At 37.0% G+C, this 19,778-nt stretch overlaps 1 protein-coding gene across 8 annotated transcripts in view; it reads right to left on the reverse strand.

Moving 5' to 3' along the window:
- The window catches only part of LOC101738592 (transient receptor potential cation channel trpm), a 285,363-nt gene that overhangs the window by 247,967 nt on the left and 17,618 nt on the right, over window positions 1-19,778 (reverse strand). Inside the window, exons 1-2 of one of the 8 annotated variants that reach the window (XM_062673889.1) lie at window positions 6,422-6,557; window positions 3,547-3,683 (exon numbers count right to left, since the gene is read on the reverse strand). The exons of 6 other annotated variants lie outside the window; for them this stretch is intronic. In XM_062673889.1, the coding sequence (XP_062529873.1) occupies window positions 3,547-3,642 (96 nt within the window). In that variant the 5' untranslated portion in view covers window positions 3,643-3,683; window positions 6,422-6,557. Of the gene's footprint in view, window positions 1-3,546; window positions 3,790-6,421; window positions 6,558-19,778 lie in introns of those variants that run through there. One more of the 8 variants, XM_062673888.1, reaches the window with a different exon arrangement.

Below are 19,778 nucleotides of genomic sequence, written 5' to 3' on the forward strand. Positions count from 1 at the left end.
TGTATTGCAGCGTATGACCCAACCTTCGACCCGGAGTGCAACATGGTTTGTGGCGGAAAGGATGGTGGTACCTACTCGTGAGGGCTTACAACGCTCTCTAGCACATATACCAGTTTTTATACACCATGTAATTCCGACCTACATGTAATTAGCTGCCAGCGAATAGATAGGCACAAAAATTTGTTGTCTGTAAAATCGGTTTACGGACGATAGTTGTACGTGATAACGTCAGTAGCAGAACTATTCGAACTGCTACTTCTGACGTCACGCGAGAAGAGAGTTAAATGTGTCACAAGCCAACGCTCGGGCCGATCGTGCCTCTCTATCGCTTGTTTCGCGCTCTCGCTTGCACGCTCAGGCTCAAGCGGAACGTGACACTTTTTCGTGCGCGCAGCCGGTGTTCATCGATGTATGTCGTTATCACGTCAAAAAACCACTTGTTTCTACATTAGGCAATATGACGACAATGTTATTTCTTTATCTAAACTATGATTTAATATAGTTTTCGTCGATCTAATTTACACATACTGTATGACGTAAATATTATATTAATTAACAAACGGATTTAAAACTAATGCACGCTTATCTTCAATGTAAAAAAAGTATTTACTTACACAATTTTTTCTAAAGTACGCAAACGTACAAACATATTTAAAACTAATGCCCTCTTATCTTCAATAAAAAAAATTAGTATTTGCTTACACAATTTTTTTTTATTGCTTAGATGTGTGGACGATCTCACAGCCCACCTGGGGTTAAGTGGTTACTGGAGCCCATAGACATCTACAACGTAAATGCGCCACACACCTTGAGATATAAGTTCTAAGGTCTCAGTATAGTTACAACGGCTGCCCCACCTTTCAAACCGAAACGCATTACTGCTTCACGGCAGAAATAGGCGGGGTGATGGTACCTACCCGTGCGGACTCACAAGAGGTCCTACCACCAGTGATTACGCAAATTATAATTTTGCTGGTTTGATTTTTATTACAAGATGTTATTCCTTCACCGTGGAAGTCAATCGTGAACATTCGTTAAGTACGTATTTCATTAGAAAAATTGGTACCCGCCTGCGGGATTCGAACACCGGTGCATCGCTAGATACGAATGCAACGGACGTCTTATCCTTTAGGCCACGACTACTTCACAATTTCTAAAACTACGTAGACTTAGATTCACAGATATAATTAAAAAAAAAACATATTAAATGAACGTAATGTTTGAAATTGAAGTCAAATTAAACAAACACGTTATCGCGATAGGTTCTGCTAACCAAATATAATGTAATTAATATTAAATCCATCTAAATACGTTCGTTTACGTAATGGAAGATTTATTTTTTTATGGCAACATCTTTCAATTTGTTTTACTTAGACTCTTTCGTTTGCAACGAATTCTCGGCGAAACGTAATCGATGGATTTCCTTTTGATTATTTATCCTGTATTGTGAATTAACTGGAAGATTTAATTTGTTTTGCAACATCGCATAAATATCGGGAGCTCGCGAAATGTGATAATTGTGCTAAGAACCGCTTAAATTCTTCCTATTCGTACACTCTTGACAGAGTGGTCGTGGTCATGCATCAGTCGGATCCTGCGATACCGATGCTCTCGCGATGCGACGCCATGTGGCACGGTGTTTCGCAGAGTGAGAGCAAACATTTATGTTGAAGTGAGTAACAGATTTTATGAGGTCGGTCCATCGTGTTGGAGATCGTCCGCGAGATCTTTTGCCCTCGACTTTCCCTTGCACCACCAACCGCTCAATGGAGTCCTCATTACGAGTGATGTGCCCGAAGAACTTGAGGATTCGTAATTGGACTGTTGACGATAGTCTCTCCTTGATGTTGAGCTCTTTCAGGATCGAAATGTTGGTACGGTGCGCGGTCCACGGAATTCTGAGGAGACGTTACCGCTTAAATAGCACTGTGTATAAGAAAGTTCTTTTTTCTTACATCTAGCTTTTTAAACGTTCCCCTCCACTCTTATTGAAATTTTAAGTCGCTATTTTGATTCCTTAAGAAAAACATGTACCTGGACTTGGGAGCTGTATGGTGAATCTCGGATATGACGTGTTCATTCCGATTGGGTGCCAATTTTTTTTTTTAGTTATTTTTTTATTGCTTAGATGGGTAGACGAGCTCACAGCCCACCCGGTGTTAAGTGGTTATTAGAGCCCATAGACATCTACAACGTAAATGCGCCACCCACCTTGAGATTCAAGTTCTAAGGTCTCCAGTATAGTTACAACGGCTGCCCCGCCCTTCAAACCGAAACGCATTACTGCTTCACGGCAGAAATAGGCAGGATGGTGGTACCTACCCACGCGGACTCACAAGAGGTCCTACCACCTGTAAAATATGTGGATATATTAAATATATGGTATGGATTGGGAGAGGCCTATGTCCAGCAGTGGACGACTGTGGGCTGTTGATGATGATGATGTAACATTTGGTATTTTATATACTCGTATATAGCGGCATTGGAGCAGGCGTTTGCCAACTGCCAAACGGATTTAAGAAAGTAAAGAAGCACCAAATACGCGAACAATTTTAATTGTGTAAAATATATTATGTATGTTTATAACAAAGGCTGGTGGCAGTCTATACCATGCGGTTCATGCCACCCATGATTAACGTGACCATACGTCCCGCTTTGGGCGGGATTGTCCCGCTTTCAGACTGTCCGTCCCGGTGTCCCCAACCAGAACAAAAATGTCCCACTTTCATTTCTTTGTTCTGCATGTGTTTATTAGAAACTTACCGAATACTTATCCCAAATCCTTATTGTATTACAAAATACATAACTAAAGTAACTCTAATTTTGTTGTAGAAAAATAGTTTTTTGTTGCGAAATTATTTATAAATATTATTTTAAGGGCCAGTTGGTCTAAGAATTAAGATCAAGAGAAGTCAGTGAGGGTAAGATACCATAATTCCATATTTCAAGTCATTTTTTAAACCATAATTTTTATTTTTCACTTAAATATTATATCTTGCTCCGACATACCCTATATTATTATATGTACATATTTATCCGAAATTTCGTAGGCGTCACACTTTGACACGAAAAAAAATTGTCACGTTACCCATGATCGAACACAGTGGAGGGACGTCACATGTGGTAGCGATCCTCAGCAGTGAGGGAACGATATAGAAGAAGAATATAACAGTATAAGTGCAGTGGTATAAGAAATATAATTGTATATCTGTGGTCCGAATAAAGTAGGCAGACGAGCATATGGCCCACCTGATGGTCAGTAAACAATTAATTTATGAATTTGTTTTTATAATTGTAATTTTAGGTATGTGAACCAGCGGGCCTGTATCAAGGTCTGAGCTGCTCCATGTATTCCCAAAAACAGAAAGAGATAGTAAGACGGAGTAAGAGAGATAGAAACACCTAAACATAAACGTCACCTGTCCTAAAGTTTCCGCTTACGTGACACATCGATATCACAGCCTTATTTCTATGGTAATGAATCGAATATCTTATATCGCGTCGACTTATGTACTATATAAATATGTGTATTATTCAGGAACTCACCTGTTTCACAATAGCCTTCACCACCTTCTGAGTGTAAGCCGAAGTAAATAGTATTGTGTGCACTGGAGCCTCCGTGGGGATGCCGAGTGACGTCATTATTCACACATTTCACTTGAAGCGTTTATAATTAAATAATTCTATATTCAAAGGGTAGTAATACAAAGTCAAATGCTTCAATTCGAACGATCGTTATGTATTTAAAAGGAGTTTTTATTTTTTGTTGTTACTACGTTTTGGTCAAACCTCAGAAAACAATTGAAGACATGAGTGGATAAAGGGGTTAAGATACAATTTGTTAATTTTGAGAAAACCGGCCGCAATTTTTTTTTACCAAACCTTTTTTTTTGTCAAATTCATCATTGGCATTCTTCTTTATGTGCATACATGCAAACATTCGAATTCAATTCTTATTAGTACTTGACAAATCGAATTATCTAGCGTGTCTTGTAAAGTCTTAGGATGTAATTGAATAGTAATAATAAAACTTCCGTGATCCAGCTGGGTTAGGGGCCTGATACAGAAGGCAGTTATCCTCGATACCGAGCGCATTGTGAGGAGGTTTCTAACTCTGGAGTCCTAACCACTGCTGGCTTGTGTGGTAGACAACGCCATCGGCGTTAATCTATTTTATATAGTGTTTTATAATAATTGTATTTTTAATATCTTTTTAAAAAAATGTTGCGTAGTTAATAAGATTTTAAATATATATTGATATTAATAATAAACGGGAACAAGTCATCTGTCTGTCTTCAATCGGTCCCTCATTGCTGAGGATCGTGACTCCGTTTGATTCCGTCAACCAGCTGTCTCCATCAATCCCGTTCTGTAGGTTGGTGGAGTGCGTCGCTGACAGGTATTTTCAGTTCCTCCGCTATTTAGTCCGACCATCATTTGGGCCTTCTATCCCCCCCCCTTTTTTTTTCAGTAGGAAATCGCCGGACTCCCGCCCTGCACTGGGGAATGGAGGGCATGTCGGGACCTCTACCTCTAGGCCTTTTTCCCTCGATTTTACCGGTCACCACAAGGCGTTCCAAAAATTTGTTATTGTACATAAATTGTCGGATATTTTATATAGGTCGGATCGGTCGGATCGATAAAGCCCCAATTGCTTTTGCATTACTAAGCTTTTATATGAAATGTTTCCAATTAGCCGATACACAACTCTCAAACGAAAAATTTCCGCTCCACTGATTCTATAATTTCGATTCGCGATTAACTTCGAGTTTGAAGTACGCGTTTTGTAATAATAACTAGCGGCCCGCTCCGGCTCCGCTCCGTAATTTTTTTACGCCTCAAGTTACATTATTGGAGTTTTAGTAAGGATCCCTAATTTTTTTCAAAAAATATTTTAGCCTATGTCACTCGGGAATAATGTAGCTTCCAAACAGTGAAAGAATTTTTCAAATTGGTTCAGTAGTTTCGGAGCCTATTCAATACAAACAAACAAACAAATCTTTCCTCTTTATAATATTAGTATAGATATCGAACTGTTTGTATATCGACGAGTTGGAAATTTTATTATACATAAAACTAAGATGTTAATTTATCGGTATGTTTCCCCCATGTATTCAAGAAGTTCGCTGTAGCGAAGACCGATGTTGGACATTCGAGATGTTATGATTATTACCGACTTATTTCTATACAGCAGTAATGTGTTTAGATTAGAAACTGGTTCGATTTGAACTGATTTTGATTTCTTTACTGGTGGTAGGACCTCTTGTGAGTCCGCACGGGTAGGTACCACCTATGCCTATTTCAGCCGTGAAGCAGTAATGCGTTTCGGTTTGAAGGGTGGGGCAGCCGTTGTAACTATACTGAGACCTTAAAACTTATATCTCAAGGTGCGTGGCGAATTTACGTTGTAGACGTCTATGGGCTCCAGTAACCACTTAACACCAGGTGGGCTGTGAGCTCGTCCACTCATCTAAGCAATAAAAAAATAAAGAAATAAAAGGTGAGTTTGAATTAATGCTATATAATTGAGACACAGATACCTCGTTTCTGTTTGCGTTGTGATCTTTACGGGCTAGACTAGCCTCTAGCCTAGCTAATACGTGATTATCTAATAATAACATATATATATATATATATATTATCTAATTTGTTGTAAAAAAAACACTACTTATATAAGAATAAATAGTTATTTTCCTTATGAATTTTTTAAAAAATTTTTATTGCCCTCACAGCCAGACGAGCATACGGTCCACCTGATGGTAAGTGGTTACCGTCGCTCATGGACGTCAGCAATGCCAGGGACAGAGCCAAGCCGCTGCCTAGGAATAACCTCTGAGCTCACAACACGACTCAGGAGATAGTGACTTTGTTGTGCCCCTAACATTACTGACGTCCAAGTATGACGGTGACAACTTACAATCATGTATACCGTAAGCTCGTTTAATTACAAAGGCTTTTCACTACTATTATAGACCTACCACCTGCCACCACAATTATAGAACACTAAAGCTAAATCGGTATTAACAATCCAAAGAATCTAATGAGATTCTTTGGATTGATAATGAACAGATATTTGAGTCGTCTATTATCAAAGGTGGCAATCTGTGCATTTGGACAAAAAAATTTTATTGATATGTCAATACAGATTGATTTGAATATAATCGTCTCCTTCAAAGAATACGGTTCAAAACCTGCATTAAATAAAGGTTAATGGTTAACCTGTTATTTATCTAAGATGTCGTTCAGAAGAGTTTTGTGACTGCCAATGGAAGACAAAGTCAATAATTCGTTTTTCTGATTTACCAATAATTGTCCAAAAGTCACATTGCCGGCTTTGATAATAGTCGACTCATTTAATCGACTTTACGTCGGAACTTAAAAGAACACATTGAGTACAATTTCAATTAAAAACTACACGCACTTATCTAATTTCACCGTAACGAGGACGATTTGGTACATACACCAAGACGCGACAACGTAAACTGACTTCGGAAATGCCACTACGAACACATCCCACTTGATAAGGGACAGACTCAATCTTGTCATGGCGGGACAAATGTATCCTTAGTCACATGTTAAATAAACCTATGATTTGATATTTTACTGTATTATTATTCGAGTTGCTAGAGTACTCTGTAATAATATCGAGGAGATAAAAAGTATCGTATAATATCGATGAGAAATATATTAATATGTGAAGCAAAACCTTGGTACTCATACGAAAATTGCGTGGACGGAGGAATATGATTAGTTATAGAGAAACAGTGCAGAATATTAATATTTTTTTTAATTATGCATATAAAATACATTAAGTCAATAAAAAACATAACACACACTGTCATGTATTTGATACAACACATTTATATACTCTTTGTTTATTGTCAAACTTTTTTTTTTGTTTAAAATCTGTGGTCTAAATGAGAATAGATTAATATTGTTTGTTTTTAATATTGTTTGTCTATAGCGAAATCCGTGATCGTAGAACCATAATATTAATGTTCAAACTTATAATTTCAATTAATTATAGTTGAATTTCGACTACTGGGGGACCACTAGTAAATAGTATATAGTATAATTCTTACTTAATAATAATCGGTAATGAGGTCTATTTGGTTTAAAGTGACAGTAAGTTTAATAACAGGAGAGCCATTTAAGGTTTAAAATTTGAAAAAAAAAGACAAACAAAAACCAAAAAATATTCTTCAGCTATATGAATGGAGTAAACTTAATTGAAGTTCAATTAAAAACATCAAACTGTTGATACTAATACCAAATAAAACGCACCTTTAATTACATAAATAAATGTCGCCTTTAGCCTTTCATTCATCAATATGATTGTTTTGTACAGTAATGTATTTAATCACATCAGTTATACAACAAAAAAAAACAATTATCAACTAAGTAACAAAAAAAATATTGTGCCGTAACAAGAATAACAGCTATCTGCCCTAGGCCCTCATGATGAGGGGTAGGGTGATGGGGGAGATATGCTCCGCACTAAACGCTTCACTTTCCCCCTTTGCCTTTTCATGAGTTCTGACTCATGCGAGGTTCGGACGTGGGTTGTTGAGCGACAGGAGGTTTTAGTCAGTTCGATGCCGACATACCTCGCCCCCCTATCCCAGTGGAGGGCGGAAGTCCGGCGATTTCCTCCAAAAAACCCTCATGATACAAGGTTTCCATCATTTACGTTGTTGATGTCCATGGGCTCTAGAATCATTTAACACCGGGTGGGCCGTGACCTCGTCCACCTAATTAAGCAATAATATTTTTTTTCTAGCTCAGGACCAATAATATGTTCTTTAAGGACTGCGTGTACTTTGCTACGCAATCACACGGTGTGTATAGAAGGATCTTTTCCTCCTCCTCACAATTCAAGTTGATTGGATCAGCAGTGCCCAGCTGATACACGTGCCTCCAGCTTAGTGCCTCGTGAGGGTTCTCAGTAGAATTCTCCATTACCGCTCATCCAATGCAGGTGTATTTTGTATCGTATGTTCCATTGAGAGTGCTCTGAGGAATTGTTTGAGATGATACCATCATCTTGTTTTTACCGTCACACCGCCCGCCACCGGAGTAGAGTCCATCCATACTACTTTGAGCCACTGCGTTCATCCACAGTGCGTTTCCAGAGATCTTTTTTACCACGTACCATCCGACTTTGGAATGAGCTCCCCTCCACGGTGTTTCCCGAGCGCTATCACATATCTTTCTTCAAACGAGGCTTGTGGAGAGTACTTAACGGTAGGCAGCGGCTTGGCTCTGCCCTTGGCATTGCTGAATTCCACGGGCGACGGTAAAAATTCACCATCAGGTGTCCCTTATGCTCGTCTGCCTACAAGGGCAATAGAAAAAAAAGCTAATGTTTTTTTTGACATTGTCCACGAAAAAATACTAAAATTCAATTCCGAATCGCATTATTTCAAATAACTAAAAATTCCTCGAACACAAGTAACGACTTGTGTATTTAAACGCTTAAGTTCTTTATGCATATTGATAAAATCGATTAGTTTGAAAAGAAAAGACTTTGACCTAAATATTATGTGAACTAAACACTCGTGTCTACCTACGCTGACACAAAATAATTGCAGTTACATTTTATAGGCGGCGTAAACAATTCGATCGCATACTTAAAACCTTTTTGAAATCAGCTATCAACAGAAGCGAACGTAATTTGACAAAACTAGTATATTTCAATACATCAATGATGATAGACTTTATGGCGGGAACGCGAGGAGTGAAATTGTGTGAATTGTTTTATTTTGTCTATTTAATGTTTCTTCAGGTTTAAAACGGTGGTTTATTAACTGTTTAGTATCTGTGAAAATGCAAATTATGGAAAATGAAACAATGCCACTGGACATAGCTTTACGGGATCTTCCAAAAAGTCCACTAAAAAAGTGTCAGTAAATAACCACCATTTTACTGAGATTATATTACATCCCATATCATGCCATTTCATTTTCATACCAATTGATAAAAATTTCAAATTAATCAACTTCATTACATTTCGCTCCATATTATCATTTTTCATTTAAAAATATACAAAAGATTAGGCTGTATGGTATGATATCTTTGCCTTTCTAAATGAATAAATAGACCTACTACTACAATCAACACATAATTGACATTAAAAATGGCGGAAAAAAACAAATGTCGCCATATTTTATTTAGTATTTAAAAAGAATTATCAAGTCGCCCACGTCTGAATTTGAAAAGTTCAGACAAGTTTTAACTTGTACATGCGTATACAGAAACAAAAAGGACATACCGTGCTGTGCATCTGTTCAGAGGAGATGATGATACCGCTTAAGGCACTTGGTAAAATGTTTACTAGATTCTGGACTAAATGCAGCGTGCATGGCACTTCTAACAGACTATTCTAGAATGACTTTTTTTAGGATTGAAGGATTACTGGTGGCCCGGAGGCCTTTCCAGTTTCGCCAGGACAGATGAGTGAGCAAGGGCTCAGCCAGGAGGGGTGGGATTAGCTAACAGCTCCCCAACGCCTTCAAAGGAGACCTAACAACTCTGGAATGACTTTTAAATATACCTAATAGTTGCCTCTGTACAAAACTTTTTTCTGCTAAACTATAAATAGCAGGCTGATGAGGTACCTATGATTGATTACTCTTTACTTAAGCATAAGGTCCGTGAAATCAAATTAAACATTTCAAACTATAATTAGATCTAACTTAATACTATATAACGATGCAACCATTTTTATGACTTCATTCAATGTCCGGCCGCTGAGAAACAAATCGATTTAATTTGAATTTAGTGAAAAATTCTAGTATATTGTTGAGACTTAACAAAATGATTAGTATTTTTAAATCGATTCATTTGTCAGTTATTTGGTTCCACCACGAACGCATTCTTATAGCGGCAGACTATAGATTATATGAAGAGCTGTATTGATTACTAAGATACATTTCTATTGAACCCGAGGAAGCAAAGATTCCATACGAAAGAGAGTTTCGCCATAAGCTTTAGATATTAAAAAAACTATTATATATGGTAGCTAAAGTTCGATATTTATAATTTAAAAAAATCTATACTCGTAACCTGACCGAGGATGCATTAACCTACTTTATTAATAACCCACAAGAGTTCAACCAATAACGGTCATGTTTTTTTTTTTGTAATTGTAGCAGATGGATTTGTGCACTACACTTAAGATTAGACAGTAACCTTTTTCCTGATTGACGTCTATCTAATCAACCTAATGAATTTGATCTGATCAGACATGCCTCATTCAGACAATCTTTTTTATTCGTAGTGTAACATTAATTATACGGAATGTTGAAGACGTGGACTAAAGGATAAGACGCCCGGTGTAGACGTATCAAGCGATGCGACGCAGCGGTGTTCGAATCCCGCAGGGGAGTATACTCCTCGTCGATCCCGTCGCTTGCGACGAAGGGCTAGGCGAGTAAATAAGCCCACAGACACAGCCCACTGAGTTTCTCGCCGGATCTTTTTTTTTTTTTTTTACTTAGACGGGTGGACGACCTCACAGCCCACCTGGTGTTAAGGGGTTACCGGAGCTTATAGACATTTACAACGTAAATGCGCCATCCACCTTGAGATATAAGTTCTAAGGTTACAACGGCTGCCCCACCCTTCAAGCCGAAACGCATTACGCATCACGGCAAAAATAGCAGGGTGGTGGTGCAGACTCACAAGAGGTCCTACCACCAGTAATTACGCAAATTATTTATTTATTTTTATTTATTTATTTATTAACCTTGAAAACATTTACACATAACAGTTTAATTATAATTTTGCGGGTTTGATTTTTGTTTATTTTTTAATTGCAACCCGCTGAGAAGATCCGTCGAGAATCTTAGCAAGCTATATCTTAAAAAAAGATGCTCATAGTTGACGAACGATTTCAAAGAAGAAGTAACAACATCACGAAAAACAAATTTTTAAATCTAAAAATAATGTAGAACTTATTGAAGTACATTTGTCTTTGTCGTAATCCTGCAAATATTAATTAGCATGCTCGCTCGCACAAGGCACTTAGCGTTCGACATTGAAAAACATTTTTATTCTTAGAACACGTACACGCAAGTGATCCAATTTCTACTTGAGACATTTAAATTTGAATTGATATTTTTGTTAACTTGCAAAAGACAATTTTAACGCTTCGATAGCGCCTTTAATCTGATTAATGGCGCACGTATTTACCAACACGCAACAACCGATAGTCTTTTTTTTCCCTGCCTAAGCTGATGGTCTAGAGAGACCATATCAGCGTAATCTTAACTAGTAGGTCAGCTGACGGGGCTCAAACCTAACGATGTTTTTAACACGAACCCTAGCAAGAGATGTGCTTCGCAGAATCTACCACCGGATCGGAACGCGACCCACTGCGAAGATCCGGCGAGAAACTCAGTGGGCTGTATCTATGGGTTAAATTTACTCGCCGAGCCCTTCGTCGCCAGCGACAGGTTCGACGAGAACGATGACCGGTGCTTGAGGTACCTAAAAGCACCGTTAGTGGATTGTGAGGATCCGAAATGACGTGTTTTGGGCGACGTCGACTGTTTACCATTTGGTCCGCAGGATCGGCTTTGTAGTTTCCGGCGGCCACGATGAGAGGATTCTCATGTCGTGCCGGTTTATCGAAGTGGGAACCGATCGTAATGAAACAGCCGAGACCTTCATTGAGAACTAATTGTTTATATCAAATGTAAACAGTTTACGATATAATGACATTGACATATTAGTTAGATGAAGTTTAAATTGGCAACGTGAAGAGTTTTTTTTTTTTTTTTTAATAAAAACGCCAAGATAACTTAAATTGATAGGCGTGTTTTGCGTAAATGATTCATTATGACGACAATTTTTTTTTATTGTTTATGACATTATGTTTTTTTCAATACCCTTTATGCACAAGTTTTATGACCCCAAATAACGTCACATGTAAGGAAACTCCGCTGAGTCGAGTTTTGTATAGTTCGTTTGGCGATTTTGTAAAATAATAGCTGTTTTAATTTTATCTATCTAGAGTTTTAATTTTAATTTCTTCTTGTTTCGAAGATACTAGTGTTTGAAAAATTAATTGTAACATAGTATAATATTATGATGGTTTTTTGTTATTTAACTAATGTAAAGTGTGGTTTTTAAGTTCCTAGAAGATGATATCCTGTCTTTTTAAATTTACCACAAAAAACTCTTAATCTACTAATTGCTAATTACTTAGAACTTTTAGCATCCAAAGTTCATACAACAAATATACTTTTTAACAACGACAGTGTTAGGGCTGTCGAAATAACTTCAAAATCAACACCAATCACAATAGATGATGTCATATGTGGCTAATCATCGTAAAGTAATGCATTAACATGATTTGCTAGTAGCTCATCTTGGCCTCAAATGACGTCATAAGTATCGAAGCGCAGTTAAGCTAATGTTTGTTAAATAAGCACTCTAACTTTCTAAGTTAAGGACCGTGCGATTCTCCATCGGCATCCAAGGAAAATTTGGTTACTTCTATCAACAACAACAAGATTTACGAAATTATAATGCGCTTAGTGCGAAAATAATACCTTTCCTATATAAAGTTTTCTTTCCCTTCATTAAATTATTCAACTGACCCTATTATAATTTAGAGAAACGCTGTATCATTCAGTATTCGACAACCCTAATACAGTATGTACCAAAATAGGGTAAGGGTTACGAGGTAAAGGGATGCGGGTAAACTGAACTATGACCTCTGAATGTATCATTACGTAAGAGATAAGTGCGAGGCATAGGTTACGAAAGTTCGGGTCCTTTCTTTTTAACCGCCATGTGATCATAATGAGGGATTATTCATGAACCGTTTTAGTATGGCAGATAGACTTCTTGGACCGTAATGATGAACAGTTATTTTTTCCCGTACCTAATCGTTGGTAACGTAAGGAGCTATTTCAACTACACGCATACCAGTAGGTCAGCTTACAAGCTCAACCTGAGAGCTTGATAACACTAGCCCTAGCAAGACCAGTGCTTCGCAGAATGTGCCACGGCATCGGAATTGCGACCCACTGAGAAGATTATGCGACAAACTCAGTGGGTAGAGTCTATGAGCTAGTTCGCACCTCCAGCTCTTTGTTGTAATCAACAAATTCGACGAGAACGGTGACCGGTGCTTGAAGAGCTTAAATACACCGAGAGTGGATCCAAGTGATCCGACAGGCATTGACGTAGAAGGCACCAAAATGGAAGGGATCTTAGTTGATTTGGAATGGCCTATTTATTAGAACAGGTCCACGACCGAACGTCTTAATGGACAGGAGTACAATGCATCAGGTGTTATGTAGCTATGAAGCTCTCATGGATATCATAAAATGAATGCCGACGCTCTTCTTAAGATACAAGGTAAAAGTCTCGACGACATTGTAATAAGGTTTTTGGAATGGTTCCTATGTAGGTATGAGTAGCTCTGTTGGCGGGTAGTGCCATCATAAAAATGAGGTAACGAAATCATCACAAACGATTCCTATTTAATTTAGAAAATTCTATCTTAAATCTCTGACAAAGTCTCCGAAAATTTAAATGAATTCTCTGAACGTGATTCGTACATTATAAAGGCTATTTCTATCTGAATAATTCGCAGTTTGAATAGATTTTGCGTTAGTCTCAACTGGGTTCAAATAAACTAAAACTTTATTCAATAAAGCTTAGGCAAGCAAAGGCTTTGATATTACTCTTGTTTATTACCAGTGGCATGAACGACTTCACCTCTCACAGTCTAGTGGCCAAACGATCGTATGGTTGGAAGGTAATAAAAAACAAACTACATTAGATTTTATGTAGACTTCCATGAGTAGTAGGCTCAATCAGTTACAGTTCTATTGGTCATTTCAATACGATTAGTTAAATATTAGGATATCGCATTAATAGTACTCTTGGTGTTTAGCGGTTATATAAGCCCTGAAGGAGGAGTAAATTGATGGCTCTATCTACCCAAATTGTGTGGAATTGTTATTTAAACTTGAGTTAATCCCACACTTAAAGTCATTCACAATTTACATCCTCGAGATAAGAATTAAAACAATTAAGAGATTTAGGAATTACTCAAGTAAGTATATTTACTAAGACATACAGATGATGCAGAAGTAGCAGTACATAATAATTGGGTGAATATGCGAACAGTGTACATACATATCTTAATACCTGACCTATGTGGCATATAAAAATATGCATAATGCGTTAGTCTAATGTTAGTGTAAATTTTAAATTTCGTTACCCTTAATAATTTTTGAATTTGTAAAAGCTAATCCTGAAAACATTGTAACAAACAAAAAACCATAACATAGATTCACAAAAACCGAAGCCGCCATTTTGATTACTGTCAAAATTATAATATTTTAAAATGGCCGCTCCGCTAAGTTTCAGTCGTTCGCTTTCCTTATCAAGCGCGTAAACAAGATGGAGCTCAATCAAACAATTTGTGTAATCAAACGCACGACGGGTGTCGGTTGTGAGTTTACGCTGTTTATTTTTACACTGTACAAATACTACGAGGCGACTCTGTTAATTCAACTCAAACACTTTAAATAATAACAGTGATTTCTTTTTTTAAAGAATAAAACAGTACAATTACTTAACAATATTTTTTAGGGAGCAATAGAATAATGGCACAGTGAAACACATTTTTTTTTAATGTTTGATAGGTTGGCCCGCAGGCCTTTCCAGTTTTACCAGGGCAGGTGGACGACATTTTTTGTATAATCAATACATCTCAATTAATCTAAGTGGAAATGTGGTCACGAGGCAAAGGAATCACTAATTGTTACGCATCTAAATACACTGCTAAGGTTTGCGCTGTGTAATTTTGAACTTTAGTACTATGATCTAATGAAATCATTTTTCAAATAAGCTATGCATGTGCCACGATTCCACACGCTTTAATTTGGATTAGAAGTTAATTGCTGACTTTTTATTTATTTATTACTTAGATAGGTGGACGAGGTCACAGCCCACCTGGTGTTAAATGGTTACCGGAGACCATAGACATCTACAACGTAAATACGCCACCCACCTTGAGATAGAGGTTCTAAGGTCTCAGTATAGTTACAACGGCTGCCCCACCCTTCAAACCGAAACGCATTACTGTTTCACGGAAGAAATAGGCAGGGTGGTGGTACCTACACGCGCGGACTCACAAGAAGTCCTACCACCAGTAAATGTGTAGTGTCATGTACTAATCACTCACCATCAGGTTGGCTGTACGGTCGTCTGCTTACGAAAGCAGTAAAAAGATCTTTAAGATCCATTCTTCATCCCACATACATAAATAATTTGGACTAAATACACCTTATAGAATATCGCAAAACTACGATAATATCATAATAATATTATGAAAGATTAAGCACAAGAAATATATTATATCGAGTATCTCTGTACTACATTGTTTTTGGAGAGAAAAAAAAAACAATCTACACACACAAATAACTGCCAATCATTATTAAGGTTAATGAACTCAAAATTTAAATCAAAGTTACCGACCGTCACAGCACACAAAGCGTATATTGCTTAAATAAGTGTCAAGTGTCAGTTCGTTGACACATGCAGTGTAGAATGTAAGCTGACACTATGCATGTTATAGCAGTGTTCGCCATAGTATGAACACTGGTTCGGGCCACGAGCACAGCGAATATTAAAAGCGATTTTCCCACACGTTCCGAAAAAAGAGTTTGATATATGAGGTGTCCCAGAAAGAATGGATAATCCTAAAACACCTCATAGTATAGCTATTGGGGCCACAAAATAAAAAATTCGCAGGTACTACCCAAATTACGCATTAAAAAAAACAAATTGTTATTTTCCATACTGCTGTGCGTTTCTGGAATATACAATAGCTACAAATAAATAAAATCCATAGGGTTTCTTGGTCTTATAATATTCTACATGGACTATATTAAGGAATATGCAGGAAATCGTATAAGTAGCCAGTGTAATTTTTCATAAAAGTTAATCTGAACTTAAATTTTAATCATGAAATTTGGTATTTTTTCTTTTATTTTCAATTTGGGTACTCCCTAAGGAATATTCTTTTATTTTTTATTTTGACTACTCAATAGCTGTACCGTGAGGTGTTTCAGGATTATCCATTCTTTCTGGGACATTCTACATAATAATTTTTCCTAAACAAATCTTTGTTAATTGATTGAACTAACTCAATCGCAAGTTTATTGATCCTTATAGCAGTGTCGAGGTCATATTCAAATTATTTATTCAGTTTCTAGGCCGTTTGATTGGTACGAGTAGATGAGCCTACGACCCCTTGGTGTTTAGTGCACACAAAATCGAAATCTCATTTGTCTAACTGATATGCCGAACATAAAAGGCGCAGACTACGCGCCACTGCCTTACGTACTGCAAAGTGGATTATATAATACTAGCGACCCGCCCTCGCTTCGCTTAGGGAACTGTAATTTATTATTGATGAGTCCCGCGATGTTACCCGCGGTTATTGTCGTACGGCGGGTGACGCCGCGAGGCGAAACTAGTTTAAAAAAAGTAGCCTAAGTTACTCCTTATATCATCAGCTACCTATCAGTGAAAGTCCCGTCAAAATCGGTTCAGTCGTTCCAGGGATTAGCCGGAACGAACAAACAGACAGACAAATATTGTAAAAAATGTTATTTTGGTGTAAGTATATATTCATATGCATGGAGTAAAAAGCGGTTATTTCAATATTACAAACAGACACTCCAATTTTATTTATATGTATTGATTATTTTTAGCGTTTCAAAATCGCCATTAATGTGGCCCCGACTTGCTCGATGCGTGTGATCTCCCCGAAATAACAAAGGACATTCTAATTGTGTTTGGTCAGAATAATTAATGCACAATATTATCGGAGCTCGCGTATTCGGTTTCCGACAATTTGAATTCAGGAACCACTTAAGTAACTTTTAGGTGTGCAAGCATCGGTTTTCTAACTTAAAATCAGCTCTTTTTAGGAAGGTAGGAAGGATTACTGGTGGCCCTGGGGCCTTTCCAGTTTCACCAGGACAAGTGGGCGAGAAAAAGCTCAGCCAAGAGGGATCGGATTTGTTAACAGCTGCCCGAGCGCTTCTGTAGGAGACCTAACAATTCAAGAGCAGCTGCTTCGCGAAAGCATCTACTACTGGATGGGAATTGCGACCCGCTGAGAAGAACCAGCGAGAAACTCAGCAGGTTGATATATGGGTTAGGTTGCTTGTCGAACTCTTTGCCGAATTCGACTAGAACGGTTACCGAGGCCCCTGAGAATAGCTCCTAGCGTTAGAGCTGAAGATGAAGATATGGGTAAGCCTGGTGTCTTATCCTTTAGACAACGATGACTTCAAAACTTTAAGCACATTGGAATTTTCTCTTATGTTTTTAGTTGCCAAAGCGACAATTAAGAATGAAGTTTGATTAAATGATTTATCTAAAAATGCAGTAGGAGATCAACATTTTAAACAGCAAAAGAAGCTACACTAGAATTCTTATGAACATAGAAGCTAAAAATGAGCTACACGTAAGAAAACCATCAACGAAGTTATAAAAAATAGTTAAGGGCGGACTATTTTTCAGCTCTGTCATTTACAAAGACGTATACGCTTTTTCTTGAGACATACTTAAATCCAAATTATAATGCATCACCCCATCACACCTCTAACCTTATCGAGCCATTGATTCGCACCTACCCGCGCGAGCACTCGCATTTGTCAATCTTGTTTAGTAACTTTACGACCATATGACGGTAATGTAAACCAATATTTATGGATACGTTAAAGTATTTTTATGAAAATTTTCTAGAAATATACTACCTAAATCAACGTTAGCACACTTGAATGATAGATAGCGTGATTTATCTTTATTGCCTTGTCAGATTCAAGAGAGGCAACTACCGCGTCAACATGTTTTATAAATAACTAATATTAATTACATATTCTATACCTATTATTATACCTATTATTATAATTATCTTAAGGTAATTTTATTGGCGGGTGTTTTGTGTTTGTCATTCTTAATTTTACTCGACTTTTTACGAATTGTTGTGAGCTTTTGCGTATATCTTAAGCTAGACGCAGTATTATTTAACGGGATCTAACTACGGGTTATTCATCTCCAATTATACTAAAGGGAACAACTATCCGGAAATATCTACACTAATATATAAATCTACAGTGGTTTTTACGGATGTTCCGTTATAACTACGGAACCATGCATCCGACTGACTTGAAACTTGGTATCCATGTAGAAAATACATGTCCTTAATGGATAGGCTAATATTTATATGAGTGTTGGACTCCCTGACAATAATGATAATAAATAATAATGTTAATTCTAAATGCCCAGCGAAGCGGGCGAGTACGGCTAGTTTTTGTATAATTTTGTTAATGCGTTAGATAAAAACGACAAGCTAAGAGTTCATCTGGTGGTAAGTGGTTACCGGAGCGGAAAAAAGAGGCAGATTAGCGGTTCCTACCCGACTCACAGGTTCGTTCCCTGGCAGTAAATTTGTAAAGTTTGCTCAAGATTATTCACCGTTAGAAACTTGGTAGCAATGTATACTGCTGAGTATAAATCTTGGTTATTGCATTAGATCTACGTTCAGACTTTTGGTTAGTAAAAAAATTCAATAAAATAATTACATTTCTAATGAAAGTTTTTGATATTTTTTCCCTGCAAATATTATCGCAGCTGTGGGAGATTTATTGTGGCTATAGAGTCGTCGTAGCAAAATATCTTTTGGAATACATCCCTGTATCATCGGCTTTCAAGCGTAATGTTCTGAAACTTCAATCCTCCCCCCAGCTTTATAGGAAAAGTTTGGAGCACCGAACGAAGTATCGGTTAGAAATCGCAAATTTTTAAAAAATACAGATCCATTTCGTTTTTAATAAGCTTCTATTAACTTCAGACGTATGTATGTTAGTAACGGAATCTTTGAACATGATTTTGACCCCTTCAACATGTCGGATTAACTCGAAATTTGGTACCGATTAAGGACAAATCAATATTTAAAAAAAAAATTAAAAAAAATTTAAACAAATAATAATTTAAAAAAACTAACAAAATACACTTTTATAGAAAATCCCACTAAAAAATAGAAAATAATTTGTAATAAATTTGAATTAAAAATAGAGTATGAAAAAACATTTTATTGTAAAAAAAGCGTGGGGTGCATGGTATCAGTAGTTATAAATATTTTATGAACAGATATGAGTAGAAGGTTTATTTTTATAATATCCTGAAAAGCACCCCACACTTTTTTTACAATAAAATCATTTTTTCTTACACTATTTTTAATTCAAATTTATTAAAATTTATTTTCTATTTTTTAATTGAATTTTCTCTAAAAGCATATTTTGTTAGTTTCTTTAAACTATTATTTTGTAAATGAAACATTAATTACTAACAGAGTTAAATTTTATCATTGCGCTAGTTAGACGAACGAGTTCACAATCCACCTGATGTTATTCGGTCACCTATTAAAGCCGTTGCGTTAAAAGGAAGCTATATCAAACCTTCATCCACAGTGCATTTCCAGATATCATTTTTGCCACGTATCATCCGGCTTTCGAATGAGCTCCCCTCCACGGTGTTTCCCGAGTGCTATAACATGTCATTCTTCAAACGAGGCTTGTGGAGGTTATTAAGCGGTAGGCAGCGACTTGGCTTTGACGCTACGTGATGTCCATGGGCGACGATAACCACTCACCATCAGGTGGGCTGTATACTCGTTTGCATACAAGAGCGATAAAAAAATTAAAAAATTCTTGCTGGTGTATTTAAAAGCTCAT

This window comes from Bombyx mori, chromosome 19 (assembly GCF_030269925.1).
Source record: "Bombyx mori chromosome 19, ASM3026992v2".
NCBI lineage: Eukaryota > Metazoa > Arthropoda > Insecta > Lepidoptera > Bombycidae > Bombyx > Bombyx mori.